The sequence below is a fragment of the Thamnophis elegans genome, chromosome 4 (genome assembly GCF_009769535.1).
Source record: "Thamnophis elegans isolate rThaEle1 chromosome 4, rThaEle1.pri, whole genome shotgun sequence".
Classification (NCBI taxonomy): Eukaryota; Metazoa; Chordata; class Lepidosauria; order Squamata; family Colubridae; genus Thamnophis; species Thamnophis elegans.
Genome location: NC_045544.1, coordinates 90,670,383 through 90,683,053, shown reverse-complemented (window position 1 = coordinate 90,683,053; position 12,671 = coordinate 90,670,383). Strand labels below are relative to the sequence as shown.

Genomic DNA, 12,671 nt, shown 5'->3' with positions numbered 1-12,671 from the left:
GTACCCCCACTGCATTCTTCCCTCCATGTAGATGTAGTTCCATCTTTATCTTTAGAGATTTGATTGACTGTAGTTATTTTCAGTGTGCTGCCTAAGGTGGTAATCCCACTTCTTTTCTCCCACTTCTCTCCCTGAATCTTAAATTAAAAAAACTGTACTTTTTGTCTCCAATCTTCAATATGATTGAATAGCCACTGCTAAGAGTGGGCCATTTTGGCTAAGTGCAGTTTAACCAAAAGAAGATATTGTGGAGTTGCTGGATTCATTAGCAAAGAATATGTGATTATGGTAAATGGGCATGCAGTTGCTCTCCAGCACTCTGCATGCCTTCAGAATTATATTGCTGCAAAAATTTGGACTAAGTTTTACTTGCTAATTCAAGCACCTAAATGTAAAGAACAGAAAAATAACAAGATACATAGACAAATAGACACCTTCTCATAGTGAAGAAGTATTTTTGGAATGTAACTTCTCACTTCCTGCATAATCATCCTCATTTGAGTTTGCCATGGCAATGGTGCTAGAACCTCTTCACTGCATTCCTGACTACTATGGGGTTATTCAGGAAGACCCTGATATCTTTGGATGCCTGCCTTATATCTGTTTTGGAGACAAAAAGGCTGTAGAGGAAAAGTTTTAACAGGTCAAATGGAGAGAATATTAATTAAACTTCTGGAAAAGATTCTTAAGTAGAGTTAAACTCTTAACTCATTAATCTTTGGTGGTATGGCCTATGCCTCCATCTTCTGGTTCAATGTGATTATTGCATGAGAAAGCTGTCAAAAAAATCCCAGAGTCTGGGGAAGGAGAGTACGCATGTTTAAATTGGCTTTCATATTTTGTGCCTGGAAAAAGCCATTGAAATACACTCACTGTAGAATAAAAACAAGCAACTGTTAACTAACATCATTGCCTTAGGCATGCTGTGAGAAAGTGAAGGACACATAGAAGAGCAGGCAGAATGAACAATTTGCATCCGTGGTGGAACAGTTAGATATTTGCCTTTCCTTCTTGGTTTTATCCTGTTTTATTTTAGATGAGAGATTCAGAATGGGACTAAGATCATTTTAATTTTCTTTTTTTCTTATGTGTGAATGTATTTTTTATTACAAAACTTTTAGAAAAAAATACAGGTACTTTATAGCTGACTTATAATAGATATAAGCAAAAGACTTTGACATCCTATTTTATATATGGAAGAAACTAAAAAGAAAAAAAACAAAGGCTAAATTAAGATGTGCAACTTTTATTTGTTTGGCTGTATTTGTCCAGAGATAGCTTTTAGTAGTCATTTGATTTGATCCTTCTATAATGCAGTGCCCCAAAGTATGTTCTACCAATGCTATTTATTTAAACAATCAGGTTGGGATTGCTTAGGACAGCATTCATTCCTGGAATTGGTCTGTTTGTTTATTAGATTTTTTTATTCAACCTTTATTATTTTATAAGTATCTCAAGGGAGCTTAATACTCATTCTTCCTCCTTTTCCCCCTCAACAATCCTGAGTTGACATTGGGCTGAGAAAGGGACTGGCTGAAAGCCACCCAACCAGCTTTCATGCCTAAAGTGGGACTAGAACTCATAGTCTCCTGGTTTATTTATTTATTTATTTATTTATTAGACTTGTATACCGCTTCATAGGGCTTTCAGTCCTCTCTAAGCGGTTTACAAATTTTTTAGCAAATTGAGTCAGCAACTTGCCCCCACAGTCCGGGATTTCACCCACCTCGGAAGGATGGAAGGCTGAGTCGACCTTGAGCCGGTGAGATTTGAACCGCTGAACTGCAGATCACAGTCAGCTAAAGTGACCTGCAGTACTGTACCCTAACCACTGCGCCACCTCGGCTCCTGGTTCTTAGGCCAGCTCCTTAACCACTGTACTAAACTGGACATTCTGGCTCTCCTTATGTCTAGTAACCCAGTAACAAACTCTGGTTAGGAATTATGATTTTCTTGGGTCCATTGAATCTTTTTGTTTGTTTACTTGTTTACATGAAGAACCATACATTGGCTGGAAGCTTACTATGTCCTGAAGTTCTGAAAAATAATTGTCATTGGTGTTCCATATGTATAGCACAGTGTTTTTCAACCACTGTGCCGTGGCACACTAGTGTGCTGTGACATAGTGTAAGGTGTGCCGTGGGAAAATTACTTTATATATAGTCAATATAGGCACAGAGTTAAATTTTTTTAACATTTTCTAATGGTGGTGTGCCTCGTGATTTTTTTCATGAAAAAAGTGTGCCTTTGCACAAAAAAGGTTGAAAAACACTGGTATAGCATATATAGCAGGTCTAGTATAAGGTGGGCTTTATTAAAATCTGTGTGCTGTGTGCTGTTAGACAATCATCATTTTACTTTTCTCAGATTTTTACCAGTTACATTGACTTATTGTATCCAACAGAAGATAGGAATGATCGATTAAAAGATTCCTATTTCTTTACCTGTGATTGCAGGGAATGTTTTACTAAAGAAAAGGTAAGCCAATTTAACCATTTAATTATATGCTTTATTACTTAGATTGGTAGATTGACTACGATCACAACACTATTCTTATACTCTAGCATTTTTATAGTGTCTGCAGTACTTGAGACTCCCAAGCAGATTTGGGATTTTTGAGGTCAGCTAGAGCTAAGGGGAGATTGAAGCCCAGGTTAAGTTTCCATTTCATATTTTCTGTCTGCTCCCCTTTCTACTGTATCTTAACAACAGCACTTATTTCTATTACAATGCAATGCCCTTTTCCAAAAGCATTCCATAATTCAGATCAGGTAGGTGAAATGGTCAGAAGCCAAGGGTCATAGATCCCTCACCCTCAGACATGGGGAGATATATGAATTAAAACCAGAAGCTACTCTTTTACTTTCTCAGCAACTTTTGTCTTATAGATGGTATTGTAGCCTTCCAATCAAGTCAGATCTCATTTTGAAATTGAATGATTTTTTAACTTGCTTCTTTGTCAGACTTCTGTAATCTAGGGCCTTGCAGATCTCCTCACGATCACAGTAGCTAGCCCACGGCTTTTAGTTTAATAGAAATTAGCCAATACATTCAGAAGGAACCAAGTTTTAAGATGCCTTACACATTTTGATCAGTTTAGTTACCTACAGTTTGCCTGTGGATCTGCTTTTTGTTTTTGGAATAGCCTTTGTAACTTTCTTATAAATCTTCCCTCAGGACAAAGATAAACTGGAAATCCGTAAACTGAATGAGCCTCCGTCTACAGAGGCTGTGCGAGATATGATCAGATATGCCAGAAATGTGATTGAGGAATTCAGGCGGGCCAAACATTACAAATATATCCTTTGGTGTTATCTTTCTTGTGTCCATTTCTGCAAAGATGAAATTTCAGTTCAATTTAGCAGTCTCACTTGTTGAGGCATATCCAAAAAATGATTTTCCACAAACTTGGGTTGCAGCTATCAAATGGAAACTTTTTAAGAATTTTACTTGAACTGCATTGTTAAGCCATCCTAATTCATGGTTCCTGGACTAAGGTACAGATTAGAAAACAGTTGTTGTTCTTTGAATATTGCAATGTACTTCCCGGCTCAGAAAGTAAATGTATATATGTGTGTGTATATGTCTGTGTGTGTGTGTTTGTTTGTTTGTTTGTGTGTGTATGCTGGTGTTCTTGTATTTGGGTCTTTCCCGTATAAGATTGAGATTGTCTTGGCAATGTTTCAGCGAGGTCTCACTTGCCATCTTCAGGCTGGGTTTTGGGCCCAACGTTGCTGAAACTTTGCCAAGACAATCTCAATATTACACGGGAAAAGACCCGAATACAACAAAACCCGCATACCTACACCTGTGGAAATCTACAACATATATATATATATATGTACACACGTACACACACACACACACATATATGATGTATACATACATGATGCATATATACATCATGCCTATTGGAACCATAATTTGAACATTTAAGCTAATATACAAGGTGTATTATGAATACACTTGGTGAAAATGTTCATAAATGTTCATACAAGCTAAAAAAAAATTACAGATCAGTATTGGAGAAAGGATGGGGCTATCATAAGACATCAAACTGAAGTGGATTGGAAATAGAGTGCTGTTTCCATCCATCCTTATTGAAAGCATCCTCCATCTTCCTGGGATGAAAACAAGCAAGAAAGAACATATTTGGTATCATCAAAATCCTGCTGTCTATCTACTATCAGCTTCACATTGTTTTGTGTAGATTTTGAACAAAGATGAACTGAAACTATGTAGCACCTCAAAGGTCAAATGTCATATGAAGCCATCATAATTCCTTTAGATAAATCTTCAGATAAGATCATACCTAGGAAGGGACATATTTACAATTAATAATCTCTATAAATGTTAGTCTATAAGAACAAAAAGCAAGAAGGGGCAGAGTATACATCCTTGTAATTTCAGCTGAGGCAGTAATGATGGGACATAATATTCAGAAACCTAACTTGGAAAATATAGTTTTCATTTGTCATGTACCTTAACTCTTGGCTTACCCCCAGGTGAACTGCAGGAGATTTGTGAACTCAGTCTGGACAAGATGGGTTCTGTGTTTGCAGAGAGTAATGTTTACATGTTGCATATGATGTATCAGGCCATGGGAGTTTGTCTGTACATACAAGACTGGGAAGGTGCTTTGCGCTACGGGCAGAAGATTATTAAGCCATATAGGTACCTGACTTTTCTTCTTGCAATTTGTATAATATAGGAAATTGAAATATCTGTCAAGAAATACGTCTAATGAAACACACGGTTGGCTTTCCTTTCATTGAGCAAAGAAACAAATATCATTCCTAAATATTTTGGTGTGCATGGTGCCAATATAAAATTACATGAAACAATTACCCGAAAAAACATAAGCCTGTTTATGGTGACAATTGGTTGTCTTGAGGCAACAATGTTTAATTACTTTACATTGATGTTTGAATAAATATAGGTATATATAACAAACAAATTTCTCTGGAAGATTAGATTAAAAGTTCTAGAGAAAAAAAACAGTAAGGTGGGAAGAGACCTATGGACGTTGACTGTGTAAACAAACCCTGTGTGACTGAAATTTTATAAAGCACCCTATCTCTAAGGCCCATCAAGTGGTAGGCTCTATGATAAAAAAATCTTTTCTTGGATCTCTGGCCTCTTCTATCATTAGAGATCTCATGTTTTACGTTCCCGTTTCTCTTCTTCTGTTAGCCAATCTTCCCAATATCTCACGTTGTGATTATGACTGGTTGGTATTCTGACTTCTTGCTTTCCTTACCTAAAGAGTCATGGAATTAAGAACATTTAGGGATCTATTTTGATGTCACAAAATATGAAGCAGATTTTGCGCAGAAAACAGAATGTTAGGATAGCTATGCATTTTGACCTTAAGCACCATATAAGTTATCAATCTTGGGGATTTTCCTAATCAATATATCCTTCATGAGGAGGACAATAACTCATACATGTTTTACGTGGAAAAGGTCACGGGTTCATTTGTCAGCATTTTTGGTAATGGCTGGAAACAGTGTTGTAGGAACTAAATTGTTGCTGTAATGTAATATCGAGACACAGCTACAGGGTCCAATGGCCTGTCTTCATATAAGGCATCTTTCTTTGATCCTATGTTCCCAACATTTTTCTCCCTAGTATGCCTGCTCCTCTTGCTCCCCTCCAGCAATGCTACTGTAACTGGTTGGTCTTTTATTTTGCTCATGAAAGTTAGGAATTGACAAAGTTCAGCAGAGTTTTAGGAGAAGAGGAAGGCGGGTTCTTGTGGCAGACTTCTGGCTTACAGGAGGTACTTTAGTAGGCCTCTCGAGGCATTTGGTTTGGAAAAAGATTTCATTGGCTTGGATTTTAAAGAGCCACTGAGGTATATGGACACTTCTGTATCACACAGATAGGCAGTCCGATTGCCTCCAGGTGCTTTGGAATACAGCTATCGTAGTCGGCAGCCATTATGAACAAAAGGAAAGGGTTGTGGGAGTCCCTGTCCAAAATCTAGAGGACCAGCTCACCTTCTGTATGGGAAGAACCAGTATTTCTTTGAAATGGCAGATTTTTACAGGACTGGTGGCTTCTTAGATATTTTAGTTTTAAGGCTATAAACAAGATTGTTCTTAAAAGGCTATATTTTGTAGCCTATTGAGAGAGAAGCATTAGCACCAGCCTTGGAAACCTCAACATTGTATATATGGTTGCGTGAGCCAGCAATCAGTAGGTTCCTTGATAAATTATCTTAGAGCATAATTTCCCCCCTAGCTGGGAATACAGCTCTTTTGCTTTGAATCTGATGCCAGTGTGAAGTCATAGATCAACTGGCGGGGAGTGGTGATAGGGAAAGCACAAGAGCACACACTTCCCCTGAGGCCAAAATCAGATTTATCACCCCTGATCCTTGCCTAGCTTTTATGGGCTTGGAGCCTAATGTCCTAAGCTGGTTTAGGCTGGCTAAAAAACTACCAAGGCTCTGGTGTACTAATACTTTAGCTGTTGGATTTTCTCCTCCCTGATTGGCTATCTGTAAAAAAAAATCTTGATCTGTTGAGCATCAGTTGACTAAAGTTCGTTCCATGAGAATATCGTGAAACATCCACTGTCTCTAAAACAAATATTTGCCCTCATGGTCAAGTTAAGTTAAGGCAGGGCTGTGATAGATGCCTCTTGGATATCTAAGAAATCACACTCCTTTATAAGCAAACATGTGTTTATATTTTGCAGTAAGCACTATCCTTCTTACTCCCTCAATGTGGCATCCATGTGGCTGAAACTGGGAAGACTTTACATGGGCTTGGAAAACAGATCAGCTGGTGTTAAGGCTCTCAAAAAGGTATACTTGCTGTCTTTGCAGAATATTGGTGTTAGTTTAATTTGAACTTCATGTCATCACATATAAATGTTTTGCTTAGGAATATCTGTTCATTCCAAAGGGCTTTGCAGTATAATGTTCTTCGTTATGAATTCCTACTTGAAAGTCAGCCTCATTTATTTTAATGGGATTTACTCCCTATTAAATGTATATAGGGTCATATTCAACTTTTGCTTGTCACTGAAAGAGTAAAATAATTCAATCAAAATCATTATTTTTAAAACAAATGATTCCAAAGATTTTCCAAGTTTATTTCTTGTGGTTGCTCCAACTCTTCAGTTCAGGTAGGAGGAAGAGAGTGGTGAGTTTAAGTCATGCTTGTGGGGTTTCCAGCAAAATCCCTCACTGAAAAGTTGTTCTGAGTTTCCATGCTTTTGTATACAGTCAGGAGCTGTTCAGAAACTGAATGTTCTTGGCTGTGGTCAAAGCTGACATATGGCACCAAGCAGATTGCATTTCAGTAGCTAGTTTGAACGTTAGTGCATATGGTAGTCAAAATATTTTTTTGTCTGTGGCTTCACAAAAAACCATGTGTTTGTGTGTGTGTGGGAGGGGTGTGCAAGCAATAGATGTGGAGGCACAGATTTTGCTTCCATTTTCTCATTTTGGGGGACTCATTTTGCTTGTCTAGGGGCAATTTCTGGGGATGCCTTCTAGTGGGTCAACAGCCAGGCAGGAATGATAGAAGTTTTCTTGAAACTAGAGCAAAGATGAAAAGGAAGTTAGAGTTCTCGGTATAAAGGTAAAGGATCCCCTCGCACATATGTGCTAGTCATTCCCAACTCTAGAGGGTGGTGCTCATCTCTGTTTCAAAGCTGAAGAGCCAGCACTGTCCAAAGACAGTGGCTGGCATGATTAAATGCCGAAGGTGCACAGAACACTGTTACCTTCACACCAAAGGTGGGTCCTATTTTTCTACTTGCATTTTTACATGGTTTTGAACTGCTAGGTTGGCAGAAGCTGGGACAAATAACGGGAGCTCACTCCATTAGGCAGCACTAGGGATTCGAACCACTGAACTGCTGACCTTTCTGATCGACAAACAACTACTACAGAAAGCAGCTTACATAAATCATACATCAGGACAGTTTATCTAAATTAAGTTGATGATTCACGTAAGATGAAAGATGTTTATCCTTGATTTTTGGTACTTTGCGTGATTCCACCTAAATTGATTCATGGCCAATCTCGCTGATTTGCTTTAGAATTAACCTGAGATTTCACCTTCGTGAATTTCTTTGAATCCTCTGCCACTAGCTAATTCCATGATCACTCCATATAACATACTGATTTTAAATTGCATACATATTAATTCGGTACCTTGGGAAAGATGCTTTGTGACAAATTGTCAATTGTATTCTCTCCTTGTTGTGTCTGAATAATTTTTATTATTAATTATATCCAGTGATGTAGCATTACCCCCAAAAAATTGTTTTACATGCTATATATCTGATTCTAGTTGGTTGTGCTTTTCCAATTGAAAGTATCTTCAGGGAAGCATCTGTAATATAAATGTTATCATTATCATCATCATCATCATCAAAATGTATAAGCCACAACTCTCAGTGACTCTGGACAGGCTAGCAATTGTTAAAAACATTTACAAACAAGGAAATAATAACAACAGCAAAAGAATCAAGATGACAGAAATAACAAACCCAGATGGAAAAAAAGAAAAAGAAGGAAAAAAAGGTCTTTCAATCACACTTGCCAAAGGCCTGTGTAAGAAGCCACATCTTGAGAGGCCTTTGAAAAATGGAGGTCATTTGAATATCTGAGGGAAACTCATTCCAGACGGCAAAGCACTTCTACAGACAAAATGACTTCTGGGGTCCCAATACATAGCATTGTTTTAATCAAAGGAATTTGGAGTGCGCCAATCCTGCCAGATTGGTTGATCTTACAGGAGACAACTAGTCCCTATGCCTTTTAGGGCTTTATAGGTAGCAACCATACCTTGAATTGCACCTGGAAGCAAACTGGCAACCAGTGCAGCTTGTGAAGCTGAGGCTTTATAAGGCCGTACCGAGGCAGTCCCATCACTGCCTGCACTGCTGCATTCTGGACCAATTGAAGCCTCTAGATCAGGGGTGTCAAACTCAAGCACCCGTGGAGTGCTTAGATCTGGCTCACAGAGCAGCCCTGCTCTAGATGGTCTTCAAGGGCAGCCCCATGTAGACGACAATCTACATATATAATAATAACTTTAATCCTATTCACTTTTGGTGGGGCTGTTAACTGAATGTAACTGGGAATAATCAAGGTGGATCATTAATCCCTTTTAGGTATGTTTATTGCCTCGTATTTTTTATAAAGAATAAAGAGAAAATGAATAAATGAATAAAAATAAAGTATTACCTTAAATCTGATGAAATATTTAACGAAATTGTCACAATTTATAAGTACAAGTACTTCCCTGCTAATTGTGGCCCAAATGATTACAAGGTCTTAGCACGGGCTAAGGCCAAGATTATGGTACTTATATGGTCACAGGTTACAGAGGGAGCACGACCCATTCTTCTTGACTACCCAAACTCCATCTTGTAATACAGTTTTTTTTTTAAATATAATCAGGACCAAATGTGGCTCGAACAGCCCTAGGCAAAAGTCCTCTCAAGTTTGGAACAGAAAAGCCGATATAATGTCATTTAACTTTTTGCTTTTCTGTGCCTTTCAAAAGAGCTCAGAGATCTCTCAGGATCAAAGGTACTGTGTATAGAATACGGTTTGATACTTACAATCAAATGGGCTGTTTTCAATGGGGTACATTTAAGAGGACAAAAACCAGCCAGAGGTTTCTGACTCTTTGGAATCCCTGACGAGCATATTTCATAAACCAAGGCTGTCTGAATCAATTGTATTTTTCCCCCCTTTTGCAGGCAATCGCTATCATGGAGATAGCACATGGGAAAGATCATCCATACGTTATAGAGATCAAAAAGGAATTAGAGACCCACTGAGTCTTTGAATCTATGTAATCCTTCAACCTTTCTTTAAAAGCCTTGCTATGGAAACTTCAGGAGTGCTTTGAAAATTGACGCGGAATGAAAGCTTTTCTGTAAAATAATTGGAATGACAAACATGTGGTGCATTTGGGCCTTGCCTCTTCCATTCTCTGAGGTCTATGTGAAATATCTTGAGCCTTGATAAATTAATTCTGAATGCCTTTTCCTCCCTAAGAAAATGCCATGGTTTCACACAGCTAATGCCTTTGATTGATCATGTGCAAAAATGACCAGTTCTTTTCTCAATTGAGTTTAATGTCTTGTATCTTATGCAAAATGACTAATTAAATTTGGACAACATTGCTTGACCTGACTTGCTTGTTTGCCTCATTATTGTGATTTCAGTGTATAAAAAACATTCTGGGTACCATTTTTTGTAACTTTTAAATATAATTGCACACCTTGCATCTCAAAAGTTAAAATTCAAGACTATTACATATGCAACTTGATTGTTGATGTTGCATATATTTTGTCTCTAATTATATTCTTATTATGCTTACTCAAGTTTGTGTTAATAATACATTTAGGGATTGTGAACACTTCATATATTTTCTAAGCATTGTGAATGGCTGTATAATTTAGCATGCCTGGTTTAATATGGAAAAAATGGAGGCTTGTCAATGATCTATTCCTGTTCCTTAATAGGAATAGTTTCCACATCTGGAAATACCTTTACTGTATTTGTGGTCTTTGAAAAAAACATTTAGCTGATACTCATCTACATGTATTTTAAGAAGGATACATTTGCCAAGTGCCTTCTGCTCATTTGGCCATACCGAATAGGATTCAATGCAGATTGTTTATATAGAAGTTAAATCTTAAATATTGTTTTCTGACATGAATAGCAGTATTCAGTGTTTTGATACTGCATGGGAAAGCTACACATGATGGACTTTATTCAGCTTAATTTTGCTTCTTCCAATTAAAGGCAATGTATTTTTTTAAAATTCAAATATAAAGCTGTTCGGTTAAACTAAACACTAAAAGTATATTCAGAGTAATTCTATGGTATATGTTTAATTGGAAAGAAACTTGAATGATTTAGGCAGGTACGTCCTCTGAGCTTTCTGCTTGGCTCCTAGACATTTCATTACCAACTAGGTAACATCTTCAGCAAGGTTTGGGGGCAAAGTATCTTGTTTGTTATATAGGGCCTGGGTGGTGTGTCTGCCTTGTGATTCAATCACAAGACTGATTGAGTTACAAGACGGATTGGATCACAAGATTGGTTGAATCACAAGACTGATTCTCGTCTTATGACTTCCGATTGGTTGCTAGGAGGCATGAAATTCAATCGGGGGAAGATCAGTTCTGTGGTTGGTTGGTGGTTTGGATGGTCTGCTTCCTTATTGGTTTGTACACTGGTTCTATGTCAATGTGTTTGTTGATGGACCCACTGGCAGAATGCCAGGCTTTGATAAACTCACATGCCTGACAGGTTTTGGTGTGGCCGATAACTTCGGCTTCGTCCCAGTTGAAACAGTTTGTTGTTGGTTTGACTACCAATCAGGGACTTTGAGTCATGCCGTTTGACAGCCAGCTGGTGTTCATGGATTCTGGTTTTTAACTGTTGTCCTGTCTGCCCAAGTAGAACTGGTTATAATAGCTGCAACTGATTCTGTATATTATGTTGGTACCATCTTCCTTCCGTGTTCAGTCGTTGATATTTGTATCCCGCTGAAGATGTTACCTATCTGGGAGGCAAGCAGCAAGCTCAGGAGGACAAACTTGCTTAAATCTACAACCCGAGCTACAAATATTCTCTTCTGTCTCCAGACTTGAACGAATTGTAATTTCCAAACAGATGGGCCATTTCTTCATACTTGATGCTTTCTTACAGCACCTTTTAAACAAATGCTGATTGTTGGGTAACATTATGTTTCAATAACAGATGCAAAACATTTCTCAAACCTCATTGCAGCAAGTGGGATGGACAGCATTGAAACTAAAGCTGCCAAGACAATGAACAATCTAGTCTCAAATTGAACTATTTCTGCTGATTGCCTAGAGTTAGAGGCTTGTTTGAATGACAGAAATTATCAGGGGACCTTAATTGACCCTAAGCTTCAAAAAGTTAAGCAGGTTCAGACCCAGATTATTTTTACATGGGAGATGACTAGAAAGTCCCAAGACCGAAAACCACACTGGAAAGTCCAAAAAGTTGTTTTGGAACACTTTGCATCTAAAAGAAGAATTTATGTGCTGTTGCTAGAAACCTTGTCAGTAACAAGAAATCAAGCCTGACTCAAGGACTGTATCTTTTAAATAATGGATTAAGACCCACAAAGGACATCATTGATATTATTTCTACATGTCTAAAAGTACCTAAATAATTTGGAACATTTTCCTTCTTAAAAAATTATGAGATCAGAAGAGTGGAAAGTATCTAGTGCCAATAGTGTGTTAGTATTTTTGATGAATCAAAGTGTGAAAGTCCTATCTTCCTGGATCTGAAACAAGATAATTCTTGTCACTTACTAATTCTTCTCTCTCTTGAAAGCTATGCATCTTCCTGCTCTACCAGCTGTGTCTGCAGATACCTGTATAGTTATTCTGTGGTATCATTTCCATAGTGCCTTCCCCTACTTATTTGGAAAATGCTAACTTATTCCCTCACCATTTTTAAGCTCTTAAAATGATTAGAAACAGCATACTAATTCATCTTCGAATATAGTATATGAATCAATATGCCTTTTCATTTTGTAATTTGTGTATGCTTGTATATATGTTAAAAATAAAGCATCTTCTTGAATGTGACTGACTGCTATTCTTTGAAGTGGTTATTTATTACTTTGCTGAAACCCAGTAAATTG

At 37.7% G+C, this 12,671-nt stretch overlaps 1 protein-coding gene across 1 annotated transcript in view; it reads left to right on the top strand.

Moving 5' to 3' along the window:
* The window catches only part of SMYD2 (SET and MYND domain containing 2), a 41,260-nt gene extending 31,089 nt beyond the window's left edge, over positions 1-10,171 (top strand). Inside the window, exons 8-12 of the mRNA XM_032216259.1 lie at positions 2,368-2,478; positions 3,178-3,298; positions 4,500-4,674; positions 6,706-6,814; positions 9,733-10,171. Of these exons, the coding sequence (XP_032072150.1) occupies positions 2,368-2,478; positions 3,178-3,298; positions 4,500-4,674; positions 6,706-6,814; positions 9,733-9,813 (597 nt within the window). The 3' untranslated portion in view covers positions 9,814-10,171. The remainder of the gene's footprint in view (positions 1-2,367; positions 2,479-3,177; positions 3,299-4,499; positions 4,675-6,705; positions 6,815-9,732) is intronic.
* Positions 10,172-12,671: the final 2,500 nt, after the last annotated feature.